This window comes from Lissotriton vulgaris, chromosome 8, assembly GCF_964263255.1.
Source record: "Lissotriton vulgaris chromosome 8, aLisVul1.2, whole genome shotgun sequence".
In the NCBI taxonomy this organism is placed as follows: domain Eukaryota; kingdom Metazoa; phylum Chordata; class Amphibia; order Caudata; family Salamandridae; genus Lissotriton; species Lissotriton vulgaris.
Window position 1 is genome coordinate 1256667521 of NC_141696.1, and position 14060 is coordinate 1256681580.

The 14060-nt window shown below is 42.8% G+C and overlaps 1 protein-coding gene across 1 annotated transcript in view; it reads right to left on the minus strand.

The window, feature by feature from the left end:
- Positions 1 to 1030: 1030 nt before the first annotated feature.
- The window catches only part of POLR1D (RNA polymerase I and III subunit D), a 61502-nt gene continuing 48472 nt past the window's right edge, over positions 1031 to 14060 (minus strand). The window contains exons 2-3 of the mRNA XM_086935168.1: positions 12517 to 12591; positions 1031 to 2591 (exon numbers count right to left, since the gene is read on the minus strand). Of these exons, the coding sequence (XP_086791294.1) occupies positions 2321 to 2591; positions 12517 to 12591 (346 nt within the window). The 3' untranslated portion in view covers positions 1031 to 2320. The remainder of the gene's footprint in view (positions 2592 to 12516; positions 12592 to 14060) is intronic.

Here is a 14060-nt window from a genome sequence, read left to right on the forward strand (position 1 = left end):
TTTGTCTTCACATTCCACGCTGCTCAGACTTAGAGTCTGACCATCCTAGCCTTTGTTCAGTGCTCAACCAGGGATGCTGCCAGACCATTTCTCGATGTAGAGTTGACCCTCATATCTGTACATGCTGGGTACAGAATTTCAAAAATACATTTAGGATTTCTTACACTCTGATGGGAAAACAAAAAGGAATTACGATACAATATGATGGCTGTGATATCTACCAACATGACTGTTTTGACATCTCCTTGCAAGAACAGAAAATCTTGATGAACACAGAACTTGGCATTTTTAAAATGCTTTATTTGAGTGAGGTGGATACGTTTGATGGAGCATCACAGCTGCATTATAGCATAGTGATTCCTTTACAGCACAGATGAATCACCTGTATCAGGTGAAGCCAATCTCAACACAAATACCTTTTGGCAGATTCTTGTTCCAATTACAAATTCAGAAGGCATGAGCTCTTCGTAAGCATTGCAATCATGGCAAATGTTCCTTAAAAACCATTCAGTTTGCACTTGAAGTCATTTTAAATTATTTAAAAATGTGATAACCTCTCCTTTACGATGACATTATCGTATAACTCTAATTTAGTTTCAAGAGTAATACTTTTTTTCATATTAAAAAGGTACTAAATAATTCTCCCAAAAAAACATACTTTATAAATTCCGATTTCACCAATGACAGGTCGGTCCATATACCTGTTATTAAATGGTAGAAAAGATCCGCTCAGCATTTTCTAGTCACAAGGAATCACTAGTATAATAGGAAAATGCATATCCTCCTCCCAAGAACAGAGTACTTCTGCAAATGTATGGACAGTTAACTGACTTTGGCAGAAAATAAAAAAGTACTGAAGAGTGTGAAGTTCAAAGTGCATGTGAAATACGACTTTAAATGTCACAGCTCAGTCCAACCAACATGCAAACAAAATCTAAAATTTTAAGTGAGACATTCGATCTGATTGAAAACGGGAAAACTAAAGTGATGGTAAGCAAACAGACAAAAACGAGATCACCACAAGGCAAGCTGTTTTACCAAATGTTTAATGAAGAGGAAGAGAATTAATTCTAATGAGCACACAACTATCTGGTATGTGGTTTCAGAGAGTACTAATTTTCTTTCATACGTACGATGAATCCCTGGAAACAAAAAAGCAAGCACATTGCCGTCTGGTCAAAGCACATCAATACCCACAATCTAGCTGTTATTACTTTGTTTAGGCAGTTTGCTTATTTTGTTTTGTTCAACCACCGACTACCCTGATGAACAATGCCCTCTGGTAGAAGGACTCAATTTGACAACTGCTTTCAAAAGTAACTAACAGAATGATACATTTTCGAAAAGAATTGTGCGGGTCAGATAAATGAACAGTCATTTCTCTAATCCATTGAAGACCTCCACAAGTAAAAGCAAAAGCTAGTAGGATTATTTGAAACAGTTGCTTCGTGTGCAATAACATCACCCCATTAATTGTTCAAAGCGAACATCAACCAACATAGGCGGAATGAAGTAAACACGTATACCAGTCCATCTTAAAAGCTAGCAGAGGGCCTCATTAAGCAACCGGTAATGCTGTGGGTTGTTACTTAAGTATTTTGTCCTGGCAAGGAAGCCCATCCTCAGACTGAAAACCTGTGATAGCTGGAAGGGTCAAAACCTGACCTTCGCTTGACCCTTGAAAGTCAAATTTAAAATGGCAGTTCTCTGGAAGATTAACAAAAGCGAATGGGCCATTCCTCTGGTGGAATGATCTCGTCATAATCCAGGAAGACACGATTCTCAATACAAAAAAGGGTTGCAGACATATACTGTTTTCGCTCCTTTTCTGGAAATGTGGTATATGTTTCAAAGCTTGTACTAACTGAATAAAATGAACCCCTTCTTTCAAACCCGATCTAAAAAGGTCAAACAAAAATAAAGGTTTAGTCCGGCAGCACATTAAATTCAACTCCGATAGTTGCTGGAGCTAGAAAATTATAAATGGAGTGAATCGTTCAGGTTCTTGTTCAATATACTGAAGCATTGTAGTGTTCAAGATATACACTACAGTAGATCCTCATAAAAATATATTTTACCGCACAGCTGCCAAAATGCACCACAGCAAAATACTCCTATTTAAGGAAAAGAAGCCACTGAAAACGTGTTTACCATCGCCAACGTGGTCACAGCAAATGGTATCCTTACAGCAGCAAAAACGAGGTTGTGGGGCTCTCCAGAAAATATTCTGCAAGAACACATCCTCTCTCTCAAAAAAGACACACTAGGAAGAGGCCATTAACCCAAGATAGGATACGCTTCCAATCCCTACAGTGGTCAGTCACCGTTTTCTGTGTCTTCGATCATGCTTATCTTTCGTGCTTTTGCTCCTGGAAGGTGAGTGGCTGCGGTCCCTTCTACTCCCAGATCGACTGCGATCATAAGGGTGGCTTCTGTGTTTCTTTGGGTGCTCTTTTTTCTGGCTCGGTTCCACTTCAGAAACCTCCTTGTCCTCTTTTGAGCTTTCACGGTGTTGTCTCTGTGAGGGGATTGTGTTTCTAATAGTGTTGATGAGGAACCGCTTGTTCGCACCAACAAGAGGGCATTTGATCCTGTACAAAAACAAACAAAATAAATAAATTAGACAAATTAACTGGTTTAAGCTTTATATTGCATACCATTCTAGCTTCGTTTCAGAACACATACATTTTTGGTTATTTTTCACACTGTTCAATAAGATTCTTAACAGAACATCGAAAATTGCTACCAATCTAAAACCCAACTATTGGCAGATAAGAGCAATTCATTTTAAGTAACACGATACGATCCCCCTCTTGGATTTCGCAAAGCATGTATTAAATTTCTAGCATTCTGCTTCTGGTAATTGTCAATTATAACTCTTGTAAACCCCAAAGAATATACAACAATATAATGTCTACTCATTTTTTCCCACATGAACAAAATGCGATTATAGAACAGATTTGCCTTTAAATGTTTCTTTAAATGTGGAGTAGATCACTATTGCCTTAGCAAAATTAATAGACTAAGCCAGTCCAGCTTTTAGAAGCCCTGTTAAGTTTCAGGCACATTTTTAGGTCTCACCCAATACAATGCATGCGCTTTCTGTTAGCTTACACTGGGCTTAGAGCCAACCCATTGCTTTCTATTGGTTGGATTCATTGCCACTCATGTTCTTGCTTTTTCTTCTTGTGCTTGTCCCTCCATTGAAGCATAGACGTATTGTGTCCTTCCATTGCTCAATTTTCAGGCCCTACTTCTTTCTTTTTGTTTAAACACTCCACAAGATGGTGTGGATTTTCCAGTGGTCTCCACGGAGTTTGATTTCCGACCACAAGTTGTTCTTGCTTCCCGGACCCTCCCCTGCTGTCTTTCCCCTGCCTTTCTTGCTTCCTCACCACCCCTTGCCTGTTTGGCCCTCCATGCCTGCCAGTCAACCTTCCATTGTCAGTGTGATTCCCCAGCCCCTGGCCTGGTTTTGTCTGGATGTTTCCTCACCTCCCCACCCATTGTTGCCAGTGTGCTTCCCTGTCCCCACACTCCCACCTTACTTTGTCTGGGTGCTTTCCCAGCCCAGATCCACTGTGATCTTGCTTCCCAAGTTCCTGCCACTCACTCTCCATCGTCAACTTGCTTTCCAAACCACTCTTGCCCATATTCCATTGTCTGTGTTCTCTCTTATTCCCCACCCACCATCTGTGTGCTCCCTCAGCCACTCCTGCCCACTCTCGGTTAACGGATGTCAGCATGCTCTCCCATCCATTCTCGCCACCCTCGGTCATCAGCTTGCCTTCCCACCCCCTTGCATCCACCTTTCATTGTCAGATGCCTCTTACAACCCCTCCTTCCCACTGCCTGTCAGCTGGCAACCCAAGACCAGTACACCCACAATTGTTAGCATGTTATCCAATCTCTTCCCGCACCCCCTCCATTGTTATCTTGCAGCCCCATCTCCTCTTGCTCACCCTCCATTATCAGCTAGTCTCCTCCGCCCCAACCAACACACTAAGTTGCCAACTTCCTCTCCCAGCCATTCCCACCTACTTTGTTGTGAGCTTGCTTCACCAGTCCCTCCCTCCCACCTTCTGTTGTCAGCTTGCTTTCCCATCCCCTCGCTCCTGTCTGTTGTCAGAAGGCTTGCCCAGTACTGCCCACCCACCGTCCATGGCCTGTGTGTGTCCCCATCTCCTACGCTTGTTTGCCCATCCCCTCCTGGACCCGCCCCCTGGTTGTCCGCTTTCTCCTCATCCTCTCCCACCCATCCGTTGTGGTCAGATTGCTCCTGCTGTCCCTCCTGACCATACTTTGTTGTCCGTGTTCTTTCCCATTCCCTCCTGCCCATTCTCCGCTACAAGCTTGCTTTCTCAGGTACTTCAACCCACCCTCCATTGTCCAGGGGCTCTACCAATCCCCACCTGCCCGACCTCCTTCTGTGGTCCGTGTACTCTGAGACACTCCTGACCCGCCTACTTATCTGATGCCTGCTTGCTCCCAAGACGCCCGCCGCACTGTCCTTTGTCTGTTTGATGTCCTAGCACTTCCTATCCACTTGCTTCCTCAGCCACATCTGTTGTCAGCTTTCTCTACCAAACGTTCCCGCCAACACTCCATTGTCAGCTTGCTCCGCATCCCCTCCTGCCCTCCAGTGTTTGCTTCCGCCATCTCCTTCCGAACACCCTCCAATGTCAGTTTGTTTCCCTATCCCCTCCCACATACCATACATTGTCCTTTTGCTCCCTATTCCTTCCTGCTCACCATCCGCTGTCCATGTGCTTACTCATGGTCTTTGTGTGTCCTCTCCCCCTCCCCAAATCAATCCATCTAACCCATCCTCCCAGCCTCCATGTTGCCTCATCCTCCAACCCACTACCATTTTTGCCCCAACAAAATACTGATTAGTGCTGGCCCCATTGCAGTACTGAAAATATATTTGTATATCCATGCTGCAATGCTCACTCATAATTTAAGCCTAGGATCTTTGGCAATGCTGGTTGTTTCTTTCAACCTACCTCGCAACATGGTATGTATCCTGCCTCACTAAACATTATTGGTTGCTGCAACACTAATTATCATATACCATCCTCTCACACCTTAGTGTACACTAATCATCTTTCTGACCTGCAGAATTCTATGTCAGGACCGGAGGCTCCGATTATGCTTTTCTTTCTCTGCTTTATTCTTTACAGAAATCTCACAGCAGCCAGAAAAGCAACAAAATGTATTTATCCCAACAACATAGGGACAAAAGAGCATTTGAAAACGAAAAATCAAAGCAAGTCTGAAAATAGACCACAAATCCCATCAGTCCATAGGGGAATGTCAAAGCAGAAGTCCTTCCATAGTGTCAATGCAGGGTAGATAGCTCCTCCATCTTGAGTAATCCCCCTCTTTCTTCACTGCTAGGCAGCCAGTTAAGTTACCTTTTCCTTCTTTCTTGGCTAAATTGCCTATGGTGTGTATTTTGGTTATATTGGCAAGAGAATGGCACAATTGCCAAGCGCTGCTGTGCGCGTATGTGTTTAAACTGTTATCGTTGCCTTTTTCCCCCCAGATTCTCTTGCGGCCGCCGGATAGTTTCTCCGCTCCTTAGGCGGCCACCTCCATTTTGCAGCAGTGCTTCTAAAGCCCGCTAGGGGGAGCTCACGTGTCTCGCTGCTCCCGCGGTGCGGTTCCCTCAGATTAGGAGCCGCGCTGCATGAGCAGCATCGCCAGAGCCTTGTCCCCCGCCGCCACACCGCAAACGCCCTTCAGAGTCAGTACTAGTCCCGCATTTTAATTACTCACGCCCCGCTGAAGTCTGTATTGCGATACAAAAGGGGATGATGGACGGAGCGTTTGAGCAAATCAAACTCACCCCCAGTCAACTGATCTGGGTTTAATCCATTACTATTCTTTAGCTCACTCCGCCACCCCAGTTCAGACATGGCCATATGCAAAGCAGTCTGACCCTGTGCCTCATGGGAACAGTCCAGCCATGTCTTCCCTGGACTGGAAACAAGCATCCTGGGACTGGTTTCGGATTCATAATCCTCATCAGCCAGGCTATCTTGAATCCAGTTGCCAAGTGAGCAAGGGACTCACGTCTGAGCATACCCTGCCAACTTAGGGCGAACAAAGCGATACAAAAGGGGATGATGGACGGAGCGTTTGAGCAAATCCAACACTCACTTTAGCTCACTCCGCCACCCAAGTTCAGACATGGCCATATGCAAATCAGTCTGACCCTGTGCCTCATGGTCCCAGGATGCTAGTTTCCGGTCCAGGGAAGACATGGCTTGGCAGTTCGGGCTGGACTGTTCCCATGAGGCACAGGGTCAGACTGATTTGCATATGGCCATGTCTGAACTGGGGTGGCTGAGTGAGCTAAAGAATGGTGATGGATTAAACCCAGATCAGTTGACTGGGGGTGAGTGTTTGATTGGTTCAAACGCTCCGTCCATCATCCCCTTTTGTATCACTTTGTTCGCCCTAAGTTGGCAGGGTATGCTCAGACGTATGAGGGCCGTTCTCAGGGGATCTTTGTGTGTCCCGCCTGGATCAACAGCTCAAGTGCTTTTTAAGTTGGAGGCCGGATCCCCTCGCTGAGGCCACGGAAACGTTCCTCCAGGAGTGGATTCAGGAGAAGGGTTATGCCTTTCCTCCTTTATCAATGGTGGTGCGGATGGTGGCTAAGATCAGTCGGCAGAAGGCAGAGCTGGTGGTGGCAACACCGTACTGGAGGTCCCAAGTTTGGTTTCCGGATCTTCTGGAACTTTTCTGGTATTCTCCAATCCTACTCCCCTGGTTTCCTCATCATCTTCTCAATCCGGACGGGGAGCAGTATCACGTCATCAACCAGGGTTCTCTCCGCCTCATGGCATGGCGGCTTTTCAGGCCTTTTCGAGACCGGCTAAGACCCTCTTATACAAGGCCTGGGCAGACAAGTACCTCAAAGCGTTATCGTTCCGCCTGGACTAAGTGGATGCGTTGGAGTCTTCAACAAGACTTGGATCCCATGGTCGCAGGCTTTGTTTCCATTCTAAATTTCTTAGCAGAACTGGCAACAGACAGCCTGGCGTACCGTTCTATTAACGCAGTGCGTTCCACGAATTCAGCGGCTCATTATTCAGTCGAGGGAGCTCCTTTTGTCTGTAGACTTTTAAGGGGTATTCATCTTTTGTTGCCTCCGGAGCCGCGTTATTTGGTCCTGTGGGATGTCAATCTGGTTTTGAATCTCTTCCTTTCTTGGCAGCCCAATAAATATCTTTCTTCAAAATAACTTTCAGCCAAGTTGGCCATGCTTTTATTCCTGGTTTCATGTCACAGAGTATCTGACGTCCGGGCACTGGACATCTCAGCAATAGTTTTTTTCCCCCCGGATGGGGTTATGTTTACGGTGGGTCGCTGTACTAAATCTTTATCCAGAACGGTATCGTACCCAGTTTTTTCAGATGTCCCCAAGCTGTGCGTTGTGAATTGCCTCAAGGCGTACGAAGACATGACTCTAGAATTTAGCCCTACAAGCGAACGACAACTCGTTATTGCTTAAAATAAAAAAATAAAAAACAGAACAAAGCAGTCTCCTCCCCCACTATAGCCAGGTGGGTGCAGTGGGTCTTACAAGAGGCGGGTATTGACACTAAATTGTCCGGAGCTCACTCTGTCAGGGATGCAATGGCTTCTAAGGCTTATTCTCTGGGAGCTCGTTTGGAGGCTTAATGCGCACCGCGGATTGGTCCTTGGATTCCAACTTCAAACGGTTTTATTTCAAGCTGGTTGTGGACATTGCTCAGTTGGTGGTTAGTAAGCTTTGAACTTGCCTTATCGGAGCCTCCGGTCCTGACATAGAATCAAAATTTGCCTAGTATAGTAATGGTAAGTTTGAATTCTATTAAGGACATGGAGGCGAAGATTAACCCTCCCAGAGCACTTTCTGGCGCGAACCCACCCGTAAGTAACCAAGTTTCGAGTTATAGTAAGTGTATGTGGTGTTCAACGAATTCAGTTCGTATTTTTCATGGGCATTGTAATGCTGGAACTTTCTAGGTCAACCTGGACAATTCTTACATTGTTTCTTTCTTTCTTTCAGGGAATGACGGTTCAAAACAGGACCAGTAAAAAGAGGACGTGACTCGTACGAAGAAAGAGGTGGATTACAAAAGATGGAGGCACTATCTACCCTGCACTGACACTATGGAAGGACTTCTGCTGTGACATTCCCCTATGGACCAATGGGATTTGTAATCTATTTTCAGACTTGGTTTGATTTTTCGTTTTCAAATGCTCTTTTTTCCCCCATGTTGTTGGGATAAAAACATTTTGTTGCTTTTCTGGCTGCTGTGAGATTTGTGTAAAGAATAAAGCGAGAAAGAAAAGCATAATTCTCCATGTCCTACATAGAATTTAAATTTACCGTTACTATGCTAGGCAAATTTCGAATCTACACTAAAATGGCATGTCAATAACCAGAGTGTTTTACCATCAGTTAACTTGTTCATGTGAAATATGGCGGTATAAACGGTTCATCAAATGCAGGCTTCACTGAAAACAAGAGCTTCTGTGGGCAATCATCCTCACAATTGGCATTAAGTAGAAACTTTGCTACGTGCCCTACAACACTACGTGAAGTGTGGGGTAAATAAAACGCAGCCAAGTGAATTCCCCACCAACGTGTCATCAAGGTTGAATTCCTTGCCTAAATCTCACTGCAGATAAAAGCAAAGAATTCCAACAGGAGAAAAGGTGGTGGTTTATACTTTGCAGATTAGTACTGGACAGAAGATACAGGGAAAAGGGATGCACCCAGCTTAAACAATAAAAGAGCGGCCAGGCACAGATTAATTGTACTGAAGAGAAAGTGGGACACACAGAAATGGGAGGCAGGTAACAGGGCTAAACACAGCTTTACTTCTGTCTCGTGGCTCGTATCCACAACTTATGGCCCACTGCTACTTCCTCAATCCATCTTTTGTACACAGCACTGGCCAACAGGGCCAGACAGTTCAAAATATGAAGCTGAATGTGCTGAGGGGGTCTCTACCCATTAAGCAGCGAGATAGTTTAAAAGTAAATCTATTAACAGCCAATGGGAAATTCACTTTAGGAATATCACTGGTAGGTTAATCAAAGTTTTGTCCAGCTGTTAATCCACCTACTATCAGTCTTGACTGACTGCTTGCCTTATCCACAATCCTCTCCTGACGGCCATGGTCCGGGATGGAGAATGTCTCTTTCCTCTTTAGTGGATTCTAGGGATTCATCCTCCATTCTCCTCTGCTTCATCTTGTGACTCTATATGGAGCTGATTGGTGCTCTTCTCACAGATAACCGCATCAACGTTCACCAATATGCTGATGATACACAATTCTACAAAGTCTCCTCGCCTTCAGAGAGCCAATGCCTCAAACACTGTCATCACATCATCCGACGTGGAAGTTCAGCGCCTACCTGAAGCTCAACCAAGACAGAATTACTATTATTTGCCAAGAACACCAAACAAGAAACAGTACAAACCTGCCTCAGTGACATGAACTTTGATGGGTTCAAACCCCAAATTTCCCCAAATTCCAACTCACTAGGATTCCCTTTTGGACACCAAACTCACCCTTCTGGACACACATTGCTAGGTTGGTGCTACTGAAATACCGTATAAATACATGACACTTTAGGACTTACCACTTCAAGTTTCTCAGCTATCCTCATGATTTTCTTATATATCTTGGGACTTGGAAACCCTGCTTCAAGTTGCCATAGGCCTCAAGGAGACTGACCATGCTCTCACAGGTATCCAACAGTGATCAACAGCGTTTCCTTTCCTCAAAGTTTCCCCAATTAGCATTACACTCCTGCACATGCTGACATACTTTTGCATGATTCTGGACAGTCGTGCAAGATAAAATGGAAATTCCTTCTTGAAATATGAGTGTTTGTGCTGGCTGGAATGAAAAAGCCAGCAGTAAGTGGGCGAAATATTCAAATATAATTAAAGTAAATTTAACTGAAGAATGTAGGAAGGCAAATTTTGCGCTATAGCCATAAGTAAAACGAACACTGGCAAAGCCAACAAGTCTTGCCTTTTAGCTACCAAGGTGCACCTAGTAGGGTGGTTCATGCCTTTTGCCAATACTGTATTGAAATGTACTTGCATGCACATCATGCTGCTACATGGGCTTAATATGAAGAAGTGCATGACACTATTTTTTCCATTTCTCATACTATGATGGGACAATAAATTTGAAGGAAAAAACAGTGGGAAGCAACAGAGGAGTGTGGTGAAAACTCAATGCAAGGGGAGCACCATAGATTGTGGTAGCAATGGAAGAGTATGAGGTAGGGTGAACATTTAAAAATAAAACGTCATGCAGGGTGGGGAGGTTAGGGTTTAGCTAGTAGGGGAAGGAAGCAACAAGGCACATGAGGGGTGTAATAGATTAGCAGTGCATGAGAGAGAGCAAGAAAACACAAACATGCCCATGGAGTGTTAAAAGAAGAAAATTGTTTCCCTAGTGAGACAGCAAAAGTATACAAGTCATACAGTTAAAATATTAATAAAGAAGCTATGCTCTTGGGGAGTGACAAACAAGAGGCATAAAAGCCATTGAATAAGAAGCAACAAATAAGATTGACAAGAAAGCCAGCAATGGTAAGTAGTGGGCTGGAAACTCACTGTAAGTATCGGTATGAACTACAATAGTTCCTTTGACAAGAGGCAGCTAAAAGCCATCTGCAAGCGAGACCTCAAAAATAATAAAGAACTATGACCAATAAGAAAGAGCGAGAGCAGATGCTGTACTGCTGTAACACATTGATTTCAGTTAATAGGAGTGTTACTCCTAATATCTATAATTTCTGGTTTGTCATATCTGGTAGAAAACCCGCAGTAGACTAATACACCGTTTCAAATTAATACAATATAAATGCCAGAAATTCAGACATATGATCTCAAAGACCCTAAAGCGTGACAGCAGTCCGCCGTTAAAACTGTTTATCACCTAGGCATTAAGTCAGGAGTGACATAGCGCATCATCTCGTGTTTTTCTGAAGAGATGTAGCCATCCCAGTGAACTCTGCAGTAGCCAAAATATAGAGCTGATAGGACTCTCGGAAGCCATCCAGTTTCTTCCACACATAGTTCCGAGAAAAGGTTACCCTTTTTAAGGCATTAAGGAAGAACTCCTGTTATTGTTTGACTGCTAGTCATATACTTGGCAATGGATGTCACATAATACAAAAAAACTATATAACCTGCATCAGTGCTTGAAATGGAGAACTAGAACTGCAAGTAATCTGTAAGAGTACCTGCTTGTTTCTGAGAAGTGCCGTTACTCTCCCATTAAAAGTATTACGTCACTCTAGAAAAGTGCCGGTACTCTCCATGTCAAAATAAAAAATAGTACCGGTACTCTGTACTGGACAGTACCGTCCCATTTAAAGCACTAACCTGATCTGAAAGCAACTCGCCTTCACCAGAGAAGGTGGTACAAGAGACTCCTTGGTTATAGTCATCAACTTCTAAATATTCCAGACTAGCGTTGAAAGAACAAGACAAAGAAACATGCCGAGGTGGACACCATTTTTTCAGTGAAGCTACACTATAAAATATTAAAGGAAGCAAGCAGTACACTCAAGTGAACCACTGTTTATTAAGACAATGGTTACAATCAGTGCAGTCCACGCAAGCACTTATCTCTCACAGAGGATGAACATAATCTGATGCTCACCTCAGTTTACGTTGACAGGCGTGGTTACAACCACTCTTAAATGCCTTAACAGGCTAAAATAACACAAGATTGCCTACAGCTCTGGGCCAGACTAACTAGTCAAGCAGAAACAATCATTACGCTGGGAATAGATATGCCCCTAAAAAGAAGTCTTGAATATACAAGACAGACACAAATAAAAGCCCGATATAATTCCATATACCGGATACTCTGATATAAAATGTACAAATATGTTCAACAAACACAAAAGTGGTTTGTCCTGTTTGGGGGCTAATATACATGATGTATTTAGGAAGCCTGGAGAATATTAATGCTGAAGTGCTGACTAATAGCAAAGAATGAAAACGATTGTAAGGAGTACTGAAGAGTGTACATGTACGGGGAATTAACTGAGAACTAGCATAGACAAATGTTCATGATTTGCGCAATTGTGTTGTTATCGAAAGAAAATCAATATCTTATTTTTTTTTTAAAAGAATGCACACAGGGAGGACCAAAAAGTGATGAAAATAAAGTAAAATGCAATTTAAAAAAAGAATCAGAGAAATATATTGTGCTACTTTGAGTTACAGATTATGATTTGTTTTCTGTTCTGAACATGCCACGTTAAGATTCTTCGGTAACTGAAGTGAAATCAAAACCAACCTGTGTTGCCCATTTGATCACTTTCGTGATAGCATGTGGATTAGCACAATTTAATGCAATGCCCGTATCAAATACATATTTCAGTTTATGGAAGAACACAATTTAGTCAAAGTGGTTTGTATTTGGTTTCCTTACGCAATCTCACTGTAGCCAATGACAAAAAAATGCTACCTACCAGCCCATTGGTCCCATAGTCTCAGCTCTTGTTTTTCCACGTTTTGCCTCCGTTAGTAGCTCCTCTACTGCTTTCCTAAAAAAATAAAAGGCCTTTTAATGTTAACGAGAAATGTTCCACTTTGAGCCAAAAATGCCTAAAACTTCACACATACATATATTTTATAGCCCCCTGTAAACCACCCACTGCAACATATTTTTCAAACTGTATCATATTAAATATGGGTTTGCAAAATTTGAAAAACAAATTAGGAACATTATCAAACAGATAATACAAGGAGACTTTATGTAGGACATCACCCCTTCAAAAACAGGCTACCAGTTTAGGGGGAGATTTTTAAAGATGAAAAATGTTGATTTGAATACTTGAATCGCAGAGGGAAAAAGAGGGAGAAACAGAGAGCAGTGTAAAGAGCGGAGGAGGCAGTATAAGTTTAAAATAGGATTTATTTAAGTTAAATCCAAGGACCCACTGGAGCACAAGCTAAAGCGTCTAGATCAGATCAGCTCCAACCGCTTCTCTGATCTAGAATTTGGGTCCACTACAACATTCTGCATTACATAAGTAACATTCTTTAATACATAAGACAATTCCAAAAGTGACATCAAAGATAATGCTCGAAAGAAAAGAAGGATATTACCACATGTATCTTTTCCACAGATAAAAAAAAAGAAAAAAAAAAAGAAGAAAAACAAAACAAAGAAAGATTAATCCAGAATATAATCATCAAATCTCTTAGGCAACTTAACACATCTTAAGAGAAACAAGTGAACCTGGAACAGAAGAACTAGTACCAGCATCACCATCAGAAACAGGAGGACCCAAAATGGGATCAGACTCTGAACCAAGAATAGAACCAAGACCATCACCAGAACAAGCAAACTGTTCCTTACGTAATGGACCAGAACAGGAATCATCAAACCAGACATCTTCACCATCTTCCCCTTTATAAAAAAGAAATTCTTGGCCAGGTTTGAGAACAACCACAGAACTTTTACTCCACCACCCTCTGCCCTTGAGGAAAACAGTAGAGTCAGAAACTTGTTCCACCTTAAAGTGCTTATTGAACTTTGACATATCCTTGGGTGTGTGAGAGGGACTAACAATCCTATCCCAATCACCAACATTGCTCTTACAATGACGAAAATCATCATGATCGAACTTTCCTGACATCCGTGCAAAAGTGATGTTATCTCTAGCTTTAGAGATAGAAGACTCAAAACTGTCAAATTCCTCTTGTTTCTTATTTGAGGCAAAAATAAAGATCTAGCCTGTCTGCCTCTCATAAGACAAAAAGGAGAAACCCCAGTACAAGAGTTAGGAGTCAGATGATAACTCCAAATTTTGTCTTTCAAAAAGTCAAAAACATCTAAATTACTCTCCAAAGCAGCTTGGATCCCCTCTTTAAAAAATATGTTGGCCCTTTCCACCCGACCATTGGAACGTGGACTATAAAGGGGAGCCCTCTTAGCAGACACACCAAACTTTTTAAGAAACATTTCCATTTTGTTTGAAATAAACTGAACACCATTGTCAGACCTAAT